Raw genomic sequence first — 18,830 nt, 5'->3', positions numbered from 1 at the left:
TTGCATAAGTGCAGCAATATGAGGTTGTCTGTGAGTCTCCATTTATTGAAACAGGTAATCATTTTCTTACCCTGAGGAAAGAAGGGAATCCTAGGCCATAATATCCAACAGCAAAGTACTCCGGCTGTGGCCTCATTGCGTGCATTATCTGCTCATAGAACTTGGCTTGTTTTTTCTGTTTCAACAAAAGGTGGTGAGATATGATGTAATTAAGTATGTTGCAAATATGTCAGTGGTTCCAAAAAAAACACTCTCAATACAGTTTAAAACAAGAAGCCTTTTTGTCTATTTAGGTAGTTTTAAGAATATACTGGTGGAGCACATTTTTGCAAAAGAATCTATCACTTTTTATTGCGCATTCAATCTCTAACACTGCCAGCAGGCTTGCTTACACGCATTAAGAGTGATGTTTGAAAGACGCCTGCTCTTACCAGCAGCTCGCTCAGCTCCATGAAGTCAAACATGTGGCTCTCGTGCATCTTGGCCAGCTGCTTGCCCAGCTCAATGGCCTTCTCCCACATCTGACAAGACAGGTGATGGGGGGGGGGGGGGGGGGGTATCATGAAACATCAACTTAGAAACAGGAGCATAACCCAGACTGCCATCTGGCTCCTGCCCTGTTTAATAAATGGTCAGCCTTTACAACTCAACGATCTGTGGCTGGTGTCATGGCTGATGCAACATCCTCATGGGTTTCGACAGGCAGCCACAGACTGAGTTAAGCATGAGATTAATATGACATGCTAAGCAGTTACCTTGCCCTTGTCCAAGTAGCATATAATCTCGTGGAAGAGCCTCTCTTTTAGCTCCTGTTGTGTCCAGCCGTGCTCCCCATCTCGAGGTATCAGATGAAGTGCACAGGTTTTGTCTGACCACTACAGAAGTACAGAAAAATTGGCAAAGGTTGGACTTGAAATGAATAAAAAGTAAATCAAAGGCAGAATTTCTCAGTCTTTGTAGCAAGGCTTGCATGTGAAACAGACCTCCAATAATTCAGCATGTAGCAGCAGAGTATATGCAGCCTCTGTGTAGTTTTCGCAATCCAGATGCAAATCTCGCAGCTTGTATAGATAGCTAGTTACAAGAACAGAGAAGTTAGATACAGTTGGAGCCAACAATAAAGATCCTCAAGATTCTTTCTGACTCACCGGATATAAATGTCCTCCCTCTTCTTTTCTTTGTAGAAATTCTACAGGCAAAAGCACAATTAAATATTACATCTTTAGAAATAACCAAATGAATAATGTTAAAGGGATGGTTCAAGATTTTTTTAAGTGAAAAGGTCATAAGCAGTCAATATCTTACCTGCAGTAGATGACTATCTTGGCGTCTTGATTTAGAGTAAAACCAGATTAGTTGGTAGCCAAGGTTGAATATAAGAGCTAGTTCATGGGTGGCCAAGACCAAAAGCAGACTTCTACAATCTTATCACAGCTTTATTCTCAAAGCCATCATAGCAGTTTATGCACATGCTGTTTTATGAACAGGACAACCCTTTTTTGGATGGTCATTTAGATTCCAGGCCAATCTAATTTATTTATAAAGCACACTTAGAAACAACAAATGGTTGACCAAAGTGCTGAACATTAAAATAATAAATTAAAATAGTAAAAAAAGAAAAATGGACACAATACAATGTTCGATACGAACACTGATGGTGTGTTAAACACCAGGGAAAGAAAGATGAGTCTTCGAAATGGATTTAAAAAAGAGAGTGAAGGAGCCTGCCTAACATAGAGGAAACCTTTTCCTTAACTTAGGGGTCACAACAGCAAAAGCCGTATAATTAATGACCTGCAAAGTAGAGGTAAAATCTATCAATTTCAGGACATAAAAACATATTTTCTGCTAAGAATGATCCTAAAAATGAATAAGGTATAATGTTTACCCCACTTAATATACACTTCTCAAAAAAAAATAAAGGGAACACTTAAACAACACACCATAACTCCAAGTAAATCAAACTTCTGTGAAATCAAATTGTCCACTTAGGAAGCAACACTGATTGACAATCAATTTCGCAGCTGTTGTGTAAATGGAATAGACAACAGGGGGAAATCTTTGGCGATTAGCAAGACACACTCAATAAAGGAGTGGTTCTGCAGGTGGGGACCACAGACCACTTCTCAGTACCTATTCTTTCTGGCTGATGTTTTGGTCAATTTTGAATGTTGGTGGTGCTTTCACACTCGTGGTAGCATGAGACAGACTCTACAACCCACACAAGTGGCTCAGGTAGTGCAGCTCATCCAGGATGGCACATCAATGCGAGCTGTGGCAAGGTTTGCTGTGTCTGTCAGCGTAGTGTCCAGAGCCTGGAGGCGCTACCAGGAGACAGGCCAGTACACCAGGAGACATGGAGGAGGCCGTAGGAGGGCAACAACCCAGCAGCAGGACCGCTACATCCGCCTTTGTGCAAGGAGGAACAGGAGGAGCACTGCCAGAGCCCTGCAAAATTACCTCCAGCAGGCCACAAATGTGCATGTGTCTGCACAAACGGTTAGAAACCGACTCCATGAGGATGGTATGAGGGCCCGACGTCCACAAATGGGGGTTGTGCTCACAGCCCCAACACCGTGCAGGACACTTGGCATTTGCCAGAGAACACCAGGATTGGGAAATTCGCCACTGGTGCCCTGTGGTCTTCACAGATGAAAGTAGGTTCACACTGAGCACATGTGACAGACGTGACAGAGTCTGGAGACACCGTGGAGAGCGATCTGCGGCCTGCAACATCCTTCAGCATGACCGGTTTGGCAGTGGGTCAGTAATGGTGTGGGGTGGCATTTCTTTGGAGAACCGCACGGCCCTCCATGTGCTCGCCAGAGGTAGCCTGACTACAATTAGGTACCGAGATGAGATCCTCAGACCCCTTGTGAGACCACATGCTGGTGGGGTTGGCCCTGGGTTAATCCTCATGCAGGACAATGCTAGACCTCATGTGGCTGGAGTGTGTCAGCAGTTCCTGCAAGAAGAAGGCATTGAAGCTATGGACTGGCCCGCCTGTTCCCCAGACCTGAATCCGATTGAGCACATCTGGGACATCATGTCTCGCTCCATCCACCAATGTCACGTTGCACCACAGACTGTCCAGGAGTTGGCGGATGCTTTAGTCCAGGTCTGGGAGGAGATCCCTCAGGAGACCATCCGCCGTCTCATCAGGAGCATGCCCAGGTGTTGTAGGTCATACAGGCACGTGGAGGCCACACACAATACTGAGCCTCATTTTGATTTGTTTTAAGGACATTACATCAAAGTTGGATCAGCCTGTAGTGTGTTTTTCCACTTTAATTTGTGTGGGACTCCAAATCCAGGCCTCCATTGGTTAATAAATTTGATTTCCATTGATGATTTTTGTGTGATTTTGTTGTCAGCACATTCAGCTTTGTACAGAACAAAGTATTCAATGAGAATATTTCATTCATTTAGATCTAGGATGTGCTATTTGAGTGTTCCCTTTATTTTTTTGAACAGTGTATATACATGCATTTTCTTCTCAGTATGTGTTTCCCCCTGTGGGAAACACAGGAAGAACCTCCATTCCTCCATTTTCCATATACATTTTTATGATAATCTGGGAAAATACCACCTAATTCATACAGTTTAAAAATTTGCAAAATAGCATTCACTTTTTAGGACTAGAGTTGTTTTAAACCAGTAGAAGTCCACTTTAGCTATTCTTAGATCATCCATTAGCATCAGCTTTTGGATCATCTAATTTGGAAGCTGCGTAGAGAGTCATCTACTGCAGGCTTATAACCTTCTAAGAGAATCTCACTTTGACATCCCTTTTACCCTCATCCAGTGAGCGCGAGCAACAGGCTTAAAGCTTACCAGCACATTGACAGTGCAGCTCATGCGGTGCTCAGGACTTTCATCGAGTGTGATGGTGCGGTATGCCAGGAGATTCTCCAGCAAGCTGCTCAGCAGCAGAGCCAGCTCCTCTCCAGACTGGGACAGGTACCTGTGGCGTCTGCAGTGCTCCAACAATCTGCACAAACAAACACATGTCCATCATGAAATTCAGCCCTGAAGGGAACTGTTTGGCAGATGATCCAAATTTCTTTACTAGAATTTCCTTAATATGTCTGCAGTGTAGTTCACTATACATTTAATTAAGGTGTTTTAGAGTTGCAAGATGGAGTATATTTGAAAAACAACCTCCTGAGGGAAATAATTTGTTTGATCTGCTCCTCTGCCTTACATTTTCTCCAAAAGGACTTTGTACTGTTCATCTCCTCGACCTCCTTCTACTTCTTGATCCAATTTTGTTATGAGTTCATTCTCAAACTGCAAAGATAAGAGGGAAATCAGAAGTGAAGGAACTAATACTAATACTAATTTAAAAAAATTATGTCATATTTATCTGAGATAATTCACATTCATGCAGGGATGCCCACAGGGCTGAACTCGTGAGGCGAATTGTTACCATTTCAAAAGTGCGCGCTGCGCTGAAGTTGTGCTCACACTGCATCATATCGAAGAAGATGGGAATGGTATCCTTCCTGAGCTCTGGCTCTGGCACCAGTGTGACCTCAAGAATGGGGCCGACCATGGATGGGATAAACTTCATTTTGTGGGGGCCTAAGGGACGGCAAATATTACCACGCAGAAATATTACAGCATGACTTGAGAAGGCAATATGCTGTCTCTTCACGTCTCAACAAACAGAGGAGGAATCTAATAATGCGCCCTAGAAACCAACAATGGCACACTTTGAAACTGGACAATAAAAAAATATTGTCTTGTTATTCCCTTTGCATCGCAGGCAGCCACCAAATAAACAGTAGCAGAAAGTCTACGAACACAGCGGCGTTATCAGAAGGACATAATACTCACCGATGTTGTACCACATATCTCGGATTCTGAAACCCATAGTCTTCCTCATGTCTCCATATCTGAAAAAACAATAAAATGAAGCAATTTGATAAACTGGGCTGCACGGTGGCGCAGTTGGTAGCACTGTTGCCTTGCAGCAAGAAGGTCCGATTCCGACTGGGGGTCTTTCTGCATGGAGTTTGCATGTTCTCCCCGTGCATGCGTGGGTTCTCACCGGGTACTCCAGCTTCCTCCCACAGTCCAAAGACATGCCTGTTAGGTTAATTGGTCTCTCTAAATTGCCCTTAGGTGTATGAATGAGTGTGTGCATGGTTGTTTGTGTGTTGCCCTGCGATGGACTGGCGACCTGTCCAGGGTGTACCCCGCCTCTCTCCCATAGACTGCTGGAGATAGGCACCAGCTCCCCCGCGACCCACTATGGAATAAGCGGTAGAAAATGACTGACTGACTGACAATTTGATAAACTTGCATTTCAGCTAGGACTCCAGACCCATTGGTGGTAAAATAATGACATTTTATTGCACTAGCATAATCTCTCACAGAAAAAAATGTCTGGTGAACCACTAGTGTGTAGATTTGGCAATTGGTTTTTGAGCATTATCTTGTTGAAAGAGCCAATGATGACCCATGTTAAGTTTACTTGTAAAGGTCACCAGGTTTTATTTTTAAATGCGCAAAACCATTATGAGGGTAACAAGACACCCAAGCAGAGAAATGGGCCCACAGCATCACAGATTCTCCACTATGCTTTAGAGGGGCACGAGGTGGTTATTAACATATTCATCCTTGGTTTCACAGCAAACCCACCTGAAGGGTTTGTTGTCGAAAAGCTCAATCTTAGTTTCATCTAGCAGGTTTCAGGTAAAGTCCCAGGAGGGCTTAGCAAGCTCCATTGGTTTACATTTGTGATAAATTCGACATAAAAGTTTCTTTCTGGCACTGATCCCAAACAAAGCTGGATTCTACATAGTGGGTGCTGTTCATTTTCAACCTTTGCCATTTCAGCCTTTTTGCAAGTCTTTTTTTGGTACCAAAAGGTGCCGTCTAATTAACGCGTCAACTCATACCTACCATGGGGACCTTTCTCAAACACTTTAACAAATGACCACTTTTTTGACAGCTGACGATTTAAAGTCATGTTCAATAACTCACCCATCAGTTCACAAAGAGCGAGTCTTTGAGGGTTCTTTTTTTTTACCTCCCTTTCAATCCTGTTTACAGTATGTGGTGGCAAGATAAATATGGGTCCTCATCCAACTCTGCTCTTATTCATGGTTCTGACTTTAGATCTATAGGCAAGGTTTAGCTACAGTCTATTATCTTGTCACCATTTAATAGCATATGAAGATCAGCCGAGATCTGCCTTACTTCAATGGCATGTTTTCCTGCATTTCCCATTTTTAAGAGTGGCTAACAGAAAAGAGCTTCTGATTCCTACCCAGGGAAAGAGGCAGTCATGGATTACCAATTAAAACCTCTTAGACACTAGTTACCTTAATATAAAAATACTGCAGTAACATGTATTTTATAAGGGAGTTAGGGATGCCAGACATTGCAGCAGATGTAAAAAATTTTTTTATTCCTTAACCTAGATTTTTTTCCCTACTAAATCAACGCACTCAGATGAGAGGTCTGATTAGTCGAACATGTTCAGTGAAAGATTATGCTACTACAATAAAAATAAAAAAATTTATTTTAAGCTGTTTCCATGTCTTTACCAAGGGTGCCAAGAAATGTAGCCGGCACTGCAACCGTTTTAGATTTTGTGTAAAAGATCTCTCACTTGTTCAGGATCTTGTTTCGTTTTTCCTGGGAGAAGGATTCCAGCTGCAGCGTCTTGTGAGTGAGGAACGCCACGGTCAAATGAAAATAATTATTCCACAGCTGCAATGAAAACAGGCCTTTAAAATATTAAAACTGCAATCATCCAACCCTGCTCTGTGTTTAATAAATGGTCACCTCTGCTTAGGCTGAGGGAGAAAACAGCACAGACCTGCAGTTCAAAGTGTGCCTGGTCCAGGAAAAGCTTGTTGAGCACATTCGAGTACTGGTTGATGGCCCTCAGGAAGACCTGCATCTGCACCAGGTTCATCACCATCCAGTCAGCAGGGAAGACATTTCCCATGAGGTCCTTAAACATAATGAATGTCTCCATCAAGAAGTCCTAAAAACAGGGAGAGATCAAATATTTATTACAAATGCATCAGTTGTCTCTTAAAAGAAATGCACTGAGTAACATTGGAGATATCAAAACCCAAACACACAGTAGATAAATCCACTCCGCTGCTCCTGTATGTCAGTCACACACTGTGCCCCCCTTAGTTTAATAGAGGTCCAGGAACATCCTAGTCCTGTCAGTTTAATCAAGTGCATGAAATGTCTGTAATCAATATTCCCTTAAGGAGCAGTAAGTGGCCAGGGTGCTTTATTGCCTGTTATTGATGGGATGCTTCGGGACACGATGTAGCCAACAGTGGAGGAACTGAGAAACTTACAATGATATCCTGTCTCGTTTTGAAGGTGCTGATGTAGTGGGTGTAATGCATGTCATCCATTTGCTTTAGGATGGCCGTCATGCAGGCAAGATAGTGGCCCTGCCAAAGAAGTGACAGCTATTACTCAACAGATTTCACAGAAAATACTTTCCTCAAAAGACTGCATTTGCATAACAAAGGGCACATGGCATTAATTCGGCTGATGTCCGTGTTATGTGTTGGGACGTGAGAACTGGGGTGTGCCTTACAATGAGCAGGGAGGATCTGTCCATGCTGATGACGGTCCGATTAACCCTGCGAAGGAGCCGCTCCATTATTAGCTGGATGTGGACTCTGGTCGGACCCTGCAAAGAGAAAACAATTATCAGCTGAAACACAGACACACCGCAGAGTGCTATCAGTGTTTTCTTTGTTTTTTACCAAATCTTTGTGGCATAGTGGCCTTTATTTTGTAAGTGGACCGACAGGAAATGGGGCGGAGAGAGAGAGAGAAGAAGACATCCACCAAAGGTCAAACTGGCTGGGACTCGAACCCGTGACGCAGCCGTCACAGACTGTAGCCTCCGTATATGGGTCACACTCCGCACCCAGTGTCATCAGCGTTAAAGGACCAATGCAAACCAATTTTTTTTTCAGTGCTTTCTACATCCACAGCTGTGATGGGTGGGTTTTTCAGAGTAGCACACGTTGCTACAATACTTTGTCTTTAGACAGAAAAAATTTAATCTTTTTAAATAGATGGGTAATTTATAGTGTTTCTTATTAAAAGCAGTAATTAAAATGTGCTCATATCATTTTAAAGTTTTCACACTTTCTAACATTATAACCACAAACATCCATCTATTAGATTGGGACTGTTATGTGATAAACAAATTTAAAGTAGCTCCGAACTGTGAAGTGGAAGGAAAGGCATCGTCAACATTTGTTACAAATTCAAATTTGAAAACTCTGGTGGTCATTTGAAACCAGCCACCTTGGGTCAATATTTGAAGAGGCACCACTTGCTGCAATTACAGCTACATGACCTTCTAGAGGATGAAATCTTTACTCCTTCTTTGTTAAACAGGTCAAGCTCAGTTAAAGTGTATGGAGAGGGTCTGTGAACAGCATTTTTTTGTTTTACCCCAGAGTCTCATTTGGTATTAGGTCTGGACTTTAACTTGGTCCTAGTAACACAAGAATACATCAGCTCTCAACCAATCCGCTGCATTTCTGGCTATATGTTTAGGGTCACTGTCCTGCTGGAAGGTGAACTTCCAGAATAGCTTGCGGTCTAAACATGTTTTCTTCCAGGATTGCTATGTTTAGATCCCACCAACTTGGACAAGCTTTCCTGTCTTGGTTGAAGAAAAGCATCCCCACAGAATGATGCTACCACCACCATGGAGTGGATAGCCATGTCGTGGTAGTTTGCAGTTGCGCCATGCTTATTCCATGTGATGTTCAAAGCTTGGGATGTTGTTTAAAACCCAACCAAGCTTTAAACAGCTCCTCAGCTTTATCCCTGGACTGTCTGCTGGGTTTCTTGGTTTTCTTCAGGCACATTAATATTCTATAACAAAACTCTTGAGACCTTCACGTAACATTTGGACTCCATTTAGTCGGGTGACATCTGAAGGCAACTGCTGCACTGGATTCAATTTAGATTCAATTTTATCAGAGTAAGGGGGACTGAAAATAAATGAACACGTTTTTTTAGATTTTTATTGGTGAATACACTTGACAACCATGCATTGGTTTTCTTCCACTTTGTAATTTACATAACTTTGTGTTGCTTCATCATAAAATATGTTAGATAGAAAATACGGCATTAGTCATTAAACTAAAAGACTGCTTATAATCATGTCCCCGTCCACTTTTAGATCCAACTGTTGAAAATTAATCATGAAATAGAATGTCATTTTTAAAATGATTTCTAATCAAAGGTATGTGTAATGAAAAGTATCACATCTCTTAACTCCCGAGATTTTATCTTTCATGATGAGTAACCAAAACAGTCATCTGGCTTTTAAGAAAATCTCAGAAAGGCATCAGCTAAATAAGTCATAATGTTTAGCATAAAATGTAGAAAGTAATCTCCCTTTTATTTTGGCAGCAGCTTGCATAACCACTTTCAGCTGCTATAACTTGATGTAAAAGTTCTGCCGATATCATTTTTCTCCATCGTTGTGGAGGAGCCTGGCGCCTGCACTCCCCCGTTTTATTTATTTTTTTACAAAGTTGCTTCACTTGTTTGAAGCAAGCTGGCACTTTTCAAGCTTAGACAGCATTTCAATCAGTTCCAATTCTGGACTTTGACTGAGGTTGGAGCAACAGTGGGATTCCTTTTTTTTTTTTGCCATTATTTTGTAGATTTACTGTTGCACTTGGGATCACTGTCCTATTGTCTGATCCAGTTTCTGAAAAGCTTCCGCTGCTGCACAGATGGCCTCACATCTCGCTCTAGAAAACTTTGTTCCACAGGACTGTCGGTTTGTCTGCAAGGTGCCCGGGTCCTGCGGCAGTAAAATAAGTCCCAATCATTGGCTCTCCGTCACTAATGCTGATATGCAGTTTGGTTTTAGACAGATGTAGTGCTCATTTAGGTCTTATTTATGCAAAGAATGTTGTTCCAGACGAGTTGTGAATGTTTTGGATTTAACTTCAAAAACATACACTCTCCATTTTCTTCACTGAGGGAAGAGGCCTTCTTTTAGTAGCGTTTCCAGTTGAGCTATGCTTGTTCTATATTTTTCACATTTATAATGCTGAGTTTTGCAAGGATTAATTTGCAGCTTTTAGGCTTTTTTTCCTGGGAATTTTCACAAGAATTGCACGATCTGATCTTGGGGTAAATTTTCTGAGATGCTGACCTCAGACAAGATTGAATGATGTCCTAAATGCTGTCCACTTTCACTTTTACTGTGGAAGGATGGACCATCACATTCACTGAAAATGCCCCTTATATTTCCCAGATAGATGAGTGGCCGCAATGACCTCTCAAAGTATTTTTTTAACCATCCTTCTTTAATCTTTACCGCACACCTAAATGTTGTGGACCAGGAAAACAGCCATCTCTTTGAAAAGTGTTTTTGATGACCAACTTCTGCTCTGAATGCAAAAATCTACTTAATAAGCCAAATCCTTTGTGGCACTTTAAGTAGTATATTTATGTTTACTTTAACAGATATTTTCCATAAACCTCATTTCATGGCTAAACCTGGTCAGGATGCTTGTAATGAGCTGTATGTTGCCTTGTGTCCTTCTGTATTGTGTTTTTATGTTCTAACCACTGCAGTAAACCAAGTTTCCCTCTGAGGGACATTAAAGGCACAAACAGCACTAGCAGCTGCTGATCCTCTTAACTACTTTAGTGTGGATCTCATTTTTGAAAAATACATTTTTAACAAAAATAAATAAATGAAACGGTGTATGTTGTCTTTTTTTAAAACAGATGTTTATCTGAAATTCTTTGTGTCTGTTTTCTACTTTGATTACACCACATTTGTTCACATATTTTTCAAATCCCATTTAAGACAAACAACTCTTATGTGTATTGTTCAAAGTGTTTCCCGTTGAACACCACTGCCTAAATGAATAGTGGCTTTGGATCATCAGCTTTTCCCTTCAATAAAGCATGCTTCCGCTAATGCTATATACAGAGGATAAGTAAGTGCTGAATGAATGTTCCTTTGGATTTATAGAATTCAAGCGGCTCTTATCATGTTTGTCTCTTTGATACTTTTGGTTCATTTAACTCTGTGGCAAAAATTACTATTCAGCTGCAACTCCAGATTCTTGCCAGCCAGCTGGGATATGTAATCCCTTCCAACATGCTTGGGGGTTGCCTACAGGCCTCCTTCCCAGTGGAACCTTTCCTGGATAACCTCTGAAGAGAAGATGAATCGCCTCCACAGGATCCACAAAACAACAGTTTTAAGCTCAGGTCCCTATGGATGTCTGAGTGCCCTGGCCCGGCTCACACAGCGCACCCAGTCACGTCGAGGATTAGACCCATTTTGCCAACTGATGTTCAACACCGACTACATGCAGTGCCAGCCACATTATTTGCACCAAGATGTGTAAGAAGTCTTAAAATAAGTTCAGCTTTTATGGCAGTAGCATAATGTCATAGTGGAAAACTCAGAAAAATTCAATGTTTAAGCCAAGTACATTTGATTTCGTGGGGGAAAATTCCATGTTAAGAAGTATGCAGCAAGCTTTTCAGTTATATTTATTTTGTTAGTGGTAACAACAATTGTATGAGAGTTGATTTTGTTAAAAGCAATTATTGAGATTTTCTTCCCCTTCTCCCCTTCTGAATACATTAACTCAAAATAAAGCTGGATTTTCCTACATTTTACAGTCAGATTTTCCTTGCATTACAAGACAAATGTAAATACAAGCGTTCCTTTCAAGTGTTCTTTCTAGGGGAGCCAAAAATTGTGGCCTCTCTCTAATTCAGATACCTTAAGCATCATGGTTTGTGTTTCTATGGCTGGCCTTTTAACTCCTTACCACATCTTTGCGGTCCAGGGTGTCCAACACGGTGCTGAGCAGTTGGATACAGGCCTCATAGTCCGGTTTACTTGAGTGGTCATCCAGCTGCCCGCTTAACTGGTCATTGACAAGTGGCAGGAGCACATCGCGACAGTCTGAAGCCACAGAGAGAAGACAACTGCAATGATTTAGATTATCTCAACCCATAAACTTATATGCAAGCTATTTTAGAAGTTATTCTTTTCTCTTTTAAATCTTTTTGAAATGTCAACACGTGATTTTGGGCCTCCTAAAAAACCCATACCTGGTTGCGTGAAAAGGTCACTCTCAACGATTTTACACATGCAGCCCAGTTTCTGACGCACAAACTGCAAGTCAGGGATGCTCTCAATGAACTTTGCAAGGAGAACGCTACAAATAAAATGTGAAAAATAAAGCTGGTGTTACAATCGTAATGCAAATTCACTTCACAACTTGTGATTAGTCAGCGAGAGCTAATGAGCAGCACACAGGACAGACTAATTTTACAGCGCCGACAATTCAAATAACACCTTTACTCTGAAGTAAGTATAATCATTTGCACTGAGACAGGCAATTACCATTTTCCTGTCGTGCAAACCCTCTGGAGAGTTACCTGAGCTCGACGGGATCAAACACAGTCTGGATGTCATTAATGATGCTGGGGAGGTATTTCAATATTGCCCCCTGAAAAAAAAGCAGAGGATCGTTCCCATCAGACCGGAGCTTGAGGATGTTTTTTTGTTCTCTAGTAAAACATCAGCGCTTTTCCTCGATTTACTGAAAGTGTCGACAGGGAGCTCTCTTTATTTTGCTGTCAGTTACATGACTCTCCAATAGCAATTATATTAGTAAGGTGTGTTCAGCTGTTTTTAACTTCAGTAATCCAGAGACAAATGCAAGAAATCCAAAAAAAAAACAAACAAACCAAAGACTGCATATTTTACCTTTATCTTCACTCCCTCATCCAGAGGTCTGTCCATAAGTGTGTTGAAAGACAGAAAAAGCATCCGTATAGAGTTGAAGAAAGCGTCTGGATCTTCACTGTTCCCAGGAAATCTGAAAAAAGAAGCCAGGAGCAAATTCCAGAAAGACCTTCTTAAAAAAATATTTCAATGATAAATGTATTCCTGCTCCACATACCTGAAAGAGAGAACTCTGGACTGTACAATGAACCTGAACAGGTATTTGAGAGCTTTGAGGGCTGCGTAGAGCCGTTCTGACAGGGTGGGCTTCTCAGCATGGCCCACGTAGTAGTTTAGCACTTTGGTTAGCTTCCTGAAAACAGGAATGAGTCTGCTGTTAGGGGCTCCTGGTAATTTGACGGTGGAAAAAGGAAGAGAGCCAAAAAAAAAAAACCCTCTGAAAAACTTGAGATCCAGGAAGTGTACTCACATGTAAGCCAAAGTGGCGCTGAAATGCTTGCTGATGTAAGTTTCGAGAACAGGATTAAAATGCTGGAATTTGATGTCACCGATAAGTGTGATTATGAATACCTGGTCATAAACAGAAAGAGGAAAAAAAACTTTTATGTACACCACCTCCACATTTATGGTCACCCCATGTCAAAATGTCTAAATAGCCTTAAATGAAATTAATCTTTTCTTACTAAAGCTTTATTTTACACTGAAAATATACTGCAGTTCTTTAACATGGTAAGAGTTAACCATCAACAGCTAAATCCAATGGTAACCCATTATCAGTTTTTCTGGGAACACCACAGGGAATGATGTGCTTTTGCACATATCCGCTCTTTTTCTGGACACCAAACCCACCTGGAGTACAGAGTTCCAGTTAAGGTCTAGGTAGCAATAAGCAGACTCTGCATGTTTACGTTTCTGATGGTAGGATATAGAAGATTTTTTTTTTTAAATGGCATCCCTGCCCAACCACCTGTTGGCATGTAGACCTGTCTGATGGTTGTTATGGAGACTGGGTGACACCAAGAAGCTACTATTTGCTGAGGTTCTTGGGACCACGTCCAGCCATGTTTGTCACTGCTCAAGTTGTTTTCCAGTTTGTAATTATTGACAAGGGCAAGTCATGAATTAAGAAAAGAGAAGGAGAAATGTATTGCTAGTTTTTAGGAACCATCATTTGTGCCCAATGGGGATAACATTGTGTGGTAAAAAACAATATTTCTAATATTTGATCAAAATTAGACATCTTGTTATAAGGATGAACTTTAATGGAGAAAGTTTACAAACTCCCAGTAGCAACTAATGCTGTAATAGCAACCAATAACTACCTGCCAATAACATAATTTTAAATAATAAAACCAATAAGGTAATAACTTTTTAAAAGGTGCTAAAGTTTTTGAGCCAGTAACATAACATTTTGCTAATAACTAACACATTCAGGCCACGTGACTAGTGTTCCATCTATCTACATTTTGTTTAACAAATCATTTTTAAATTGGGTCTTATAACCTTAAGCAAAGCATGCTGCAACATACGTATCCTTGAATGAATTATTATACAACTATGTCACCCACTTTACCTAGTTTGATGAACAAACTGCAAAAAAAAATAAACATAAAAAAACATTTTCAAGAAATGCAGTCCTATTTAGCAGCACAGAATCAATAATTAACCTTAAAGATGTAGCAAAGTAGTAGAAGGTGGCTGCTTTAACCCTGACAACCTGAGCTATGTTCCAGACATTTTTGTTTTATGTAAAAAAGGAAGCAGGTCCAGAGCTGCCCTGTTGCTTAGACAGTGTCGACTAATGAACCATTGTTTGCATGCCCAGTTTGTGCACAGAAACAATGAATTTGGCATTAGTTCCACTTGCTTTCAATTAGGTTTTTTTTTTGTTTGTTTTTTTAGGAAAAAGGGAAATAAAAAATTGTTTGCAAATATTTATATATATATATATATATATATACAGTGCTTTCACAAAAAAAGAAAGACATAGTTGAACTGTGCAAATATGCGTGTATTGATCTGGGCACGCTGATTGTCGAGTGTTCGTCCACCGTACAAGTACTAGATGGAGGAAAGGTCAGACCCAATGATTCTCTCTGCAGACCGAATTGTTTGTTGTAGTTTGGAGCTGTCCTGTTTTGTGGATGAGCTAAACCACACAGAGATTGATGTGATATTTGGAAGTCCACCATCATCTCCACTGTCTTGAGCAGGTTAAGGTCAAGGTGGCTCTGACCACAGCAGTGATCCACTTCCTGTCTGCATGCGAACTCTTCACTGCCCTTGATTAGACAAATAACAGTGGTGTCATCTGCAAACTTCAGGAGTTTTACAGACGGGTCTGCAGAGGTGCAGTCATTTGTGTGCAGGAAGAAGAGGAGTGGAGAGAGAACACACACTTGGAGGACGTCAGAGCTGATGGTTCTTGTATGGGAGAAGATGCTCCCCAGTCTCCCACTGCCGGTCAGTCAGGAAGCTGGTGATCCACTGACAGGTGGAGGCCATCACTGTGAGATGGGTGAGCTTCTTGTGGAGGATGTCTGGGTTGATGGTGTTGAAGACTGAGGTAAAGTCTACAAACAGGATCCTGGGCAGTCAAGGTGGTGGAGAATGAAGTGTAGTCCTATAGTAACTGCATCATTTGACAACCTGTTTGCCTGGTAAGCAAACTGCAGAGGGCCTGTGGTATTCTTCAGATGCTTAAACACCATTGCTCAAAGGACTTCATTACCACAGATGTCAACCCTGTGATGGTGCATTTCTTGGGGACAGGATGATGATGGAGCGTTTGAAGAACGCGGGAATCTCACACAGTTTCAGACTCTTGTTGAAGATATGAGTAAAGATGGGAGGCAGGCAAAAGAGAGGCACATTGTCAGGTCCTGGAGCCTTCAAGATTTTTTGACGCCGCAAATGCCTATTAACAACTTCTTCAGGGATCTTAAATCCAGGTGTAGTGTGAATGGCTGCTTTTTTATACCTGCAGTATGAGCTGTTAAGGTCTGCCAGACGTGGACTCTGGTCAGGGTGGGGGAACTGGCTCTTTTAGGCAGTAGGGTTTCTCAGACCATTCCAAACTGAAGCTGAGTTGTTAGCTGAGAAGCTGTTTTTTAGCTTCTAATGAAGACTGTTCATTGGGCTAGCTGAAGTTACAGAAGCAATGAATACCTCTTCACAACTTTTAAACTGCTTGCATGAAACCATTTTTGGAACCAATGAGAGAGTGACAGGCAAGATACAAATTATTTGGAAGCAATGCGAGGAATTATGCAACTGGCTAACCATTAGCCGCTAATGATGCTACAGTTAGCAACCGCTCCAGAGTGGCAATAAACTAAAGGGCTTTTTCACAAAATTTAACTGGAACTCTGTGCTCCAGGTGGGTTTGGTGTCAAGAATAAGTATAAATATTATGAAATTTATACTTATTGAGTACAAACTGCCCTTAATCATCTGAAAATCTAAAATACCTAAACTGATAATTCTTCAAAATAAAGGTGGCACTGGTCATTTAATTAAAAACAGTAATCATTAGTGTCATTTTACGCTCTCTGAATAAATGTGCTCACATTAAAGGTTGTATTTTGTCCATCTTTTTCAGTGTAACTTTATGGCAATAAAAAATGAAATTTGTTTTAAGGATTCCTACATATCTTAACAAGGGGTTCCAATAAGTGTGAAGGTCCACTGTAGGTTTACTGTTCACTCTAATGATGTTGTATAAGAGTAAAGCCAGTGGAAACAGGATCTTTCTGCTGCTTTACATTAAGGGTAGGTGTCGGTAATGTGATGAAGCAAACGTGCTCTCTGAGTTTCTCTGAATTGCCAAATTTGCAGCTGCAGCCAAAAGGCAGCCTTCACATTTGGGGAAGGAGGAAGGACATATAATTTAAATATTAAGCTGACAACAATAATTTTCTGGGTTTTTTTTTCTTGAAGGCATTCAGCTGTTTACATAAATGTGGCCTTAAATGTCGAAATGAATGGGGAAAAAAAAAAAAATCAGAGAGCAAATCTTTGACTGCTATCAGTTTTTTTCCACTAATACTACATCCTCAATAAGGACTAACCAGGGCATCAAACACTAAGGTGTCATAGGTGTCCTTTTCTGAAGTCTCCATCATGATGTTGAATAGTGCATCAAGAGTATCCTGGAGAAACTGTGGATACAACATAAAAATGTTACACAAATGCCATTCAACCGAAATGATGCATAATACAAAATTTTTTCTCTTAGCATGTGAGAAATTACTTTGACAATCTCCCCTCCTTCCACTTCCATGAGCCTTTGCAAAATCTGGTCAAGATCCTCAGGATTAGATCTCCAGTTTAACAAACCGAGCAGATCCACTGAACAAAAAAACAAAAACACACAGACTGCTAAGCATTGGTATTGTTAGGACCCTGAAACATTATAAACATCTGAGTTTTCATACGAAAGCGGTATCCTGTTTAATCATCTTAATATTTTTTTTAAAAACACAGGAGAATTGGTACCAGTTTTCTGTTTACAGACAAGGTTTATAGATGAATGTTAAGTAATATAAATGATTTTCCTTTTATTTTTGTTCCTTGTACATGTAGTGAAAAACTAAGAAAAAATTGGGTTTTAAATAATGAAAAAAGTCAGTTAGCCTAATTAGCACATGACTTTAAACAGCATTGTTAAACCACAAAAAGGTATGTCTATGTACTGTACATGCTCATTCTGCTTGAATTATTACATCAAAATGTACCTTTTCCAAACATTTGTTTCCTTCCACTCAACTTTTCATTAATATGCCTTAATGCAGCATTAAAAATGCCTTTTAGTGGCTTACCCTCCTTGTGAAGTGTGCAAATTACTGTCTGCTGAACAAATATTAAGACTGTGGCCTTTCAGATGATTCAGTAGGCCATAACATAACATTTCTTTATTAAAAATCCTTTTTATTGGTTTTATTTTACATTCATATTTTCTGAGAAAGATGAGTTTTCATTGTCTGTAAGCCAACATAATCAACATTAATGGAAACAATCACTTGAAACACATCACTCTAAGTTTCACTTATTGAACTTAATTACAGATACAAAGATCAGATTCTAATTTAACGAGATGCACTTGCATGTTCACACAGTGTGATGACTTCTTTTCAAAAATTACCTTTTTATATCTTAAAGTTACACTCCTTTGCCTCCATGTTTCTCCTTTCTTCAGTTGAAAAGGTTTAGTTATAAAGTGACCAAATCCTAATTAGATTTTTGTAGATCAAATTATTTTTGTAGATCAAACTACTAAATCGTATTTTTATATTTTATCCATGCTGAAATAGCAGAACAAACAATAAACACAAACAAGCCTTAAGTTTAATCACTGATCATTTTTGTCATATAGGCTCAACTTCTGTTGCTACACTGCATAGCTCATAATAAAACAGCTATGCATAGATTTTCCCAAACCACCTTCAATGCCATTCTAATTATATTGTTCAAGAATCAGACTTCATTGTTATCACTGAAGAAAAAGTTTTATTCTATAATTTATCCATTCATTCATTCATTCTTTATTCACTTTATTTGCTTAGTCAGCCACCTAACTCTAACTTATGAATTATTCAGACACAAAGTGATAATCGACTGAAGAACGATGCTCTTCTCAGGTCCTGTGTTAGGAATTTTGGAGAATTTCTTCCCCCCTTATTTAAATATTTTTTTAGACTTATAGCTTTTTCTCCTGTGCTCAAATTGTATGCTACGCTCATTTTTAAAGCACATACTACATAAAATGGCATCATGGCTAGGTATACAATAGGAGAAAATATGAGTGAAAGGCCACTAAACTTTGCAAGATTTTTACATCAACAAATTGGGAGATAGTCTAATCAAGTTTTTATTGTAACGTCTTTATATTTTCCAGCTATTTTATGTTAGGCTTTTTATTAACTTGTTTCTTATTCAATTTTGTACTCATATGCTCTAATAGAAGAATCCCTCCAACCCGATTCTGTGGCAGAAGCTGCTCAGGCCTGCTGTTACTGCAGCAACAAAAGGAACCTTCCTCTCCTCCATCGGGCTCAGTCACACTTCTCTGAAA

General features: G+C 40.2%; 1 protein-coding gene across 1 annotated transcript in view; it reads right to left on the bottom strand.

Moving 5' to 3' along the window:
• Positions 1 to 18,830, bottom strand: part of dock5 (dedicator of cytokinesis 5) — a 71,998-nt gene that overhangs the window by 11,878 nt on the left and 41,290 nt on the right. The window contains exons 19-39 of the mRNA XM_047381422.1: positions 17,010 to 17,107; positions 16,828 to 16,917; positions 13,227 to 13,327; positions 12,975 to 13,109; positions 12,779 to 12,890; positions 12,448 to 12,518; positions 12,118 to 12,224; positions 11,832 to 11,968; positions 7,583 to 7,678; positions 7,335 to 7,433; positions 6,833 to 7,003; positions 6,623 to 6,723; positions 4,840 to 4,898; positions 4,430 to 4,584; positions 4,205 to 4,290; positions 3,835 to 3,991; positions 1,149 to 1,189; positions 984 to 1,074; positions 756 to 875; positions 432 to 521; positions 71 to 175 (exon numbers count right to left, since the gene is read on the bottom strand). Coding sequence (XP_047237378.1) covers positions 71 to 175; positions 432 to 521; positions 756 to 875; positions 984 to 1,074; positions 1,149 to 1,189; positions 3,835 to 3,991; positions 4,205 to 4,290; positions 4,430 to 4,584; positions 4,840 to 4,898; positions 6,623 to 6,723; positions 6,833 to 7,003; positions 7,335 to 7,433; positions 7,583 to 7,678; positions 11,832 to 11,968; positions 12,118 to 12,224; positions 12,448 to 12,518; positions 12,779 to 12,890; positions 12,975 to 13,109; positions 13,227 to 13,327; positions 16,828 to 16,917; positions 17,010 to 17,107 — 2,222 coding nt within the window. The remainder of the gene's footprint in view (positions 1 to 70; positions 176 to 431; positions 522 to 755; positions 876 to 983; positions 1,075 to 1,148; positions 1,190 to 3,834; positions 3,992 to 4,204; positions 4,291 to 4,429; positions 4,585 to 4,839; positions 4,899 to 6,622; positions 6,724 to 6,832; positions 7,004 to 7,334; positions 7,434 to 7,582; positions 7,679 to 11,831; positions 11,969 to 12,117; positions 12,225 to 12,447; positions 12,519 to 12,778; positions 12,891 to 12,974; positions 13,110 to 13,226; positions 13,328 to 16,827; positions 16,918 to 17,009; positions 17,108 to 18,830) is intronic.

This window comes from Girardinichthys multiradiatus, chromosome 12 (assembly GCF_021462225.1).
Source record: "Girardinichthys multiradiatus isolate DD_20200921_A chromosome 12, DD_fGirMul_XY1, whole genome shotgun sequence".
NCBI classification, from domain to species: Eukaryota; Metazoa; Chordata; class Actinopteri; order Cyprinodontiformes; family Goodeidae; genus Girardinichthys; species Girardinichthys multiradiatus.
The sequence above is the reverse complement of the archived record's forward strand: the minus strand, read 5'-3'. Positions and strand labels throughout refer to the sequence as shown.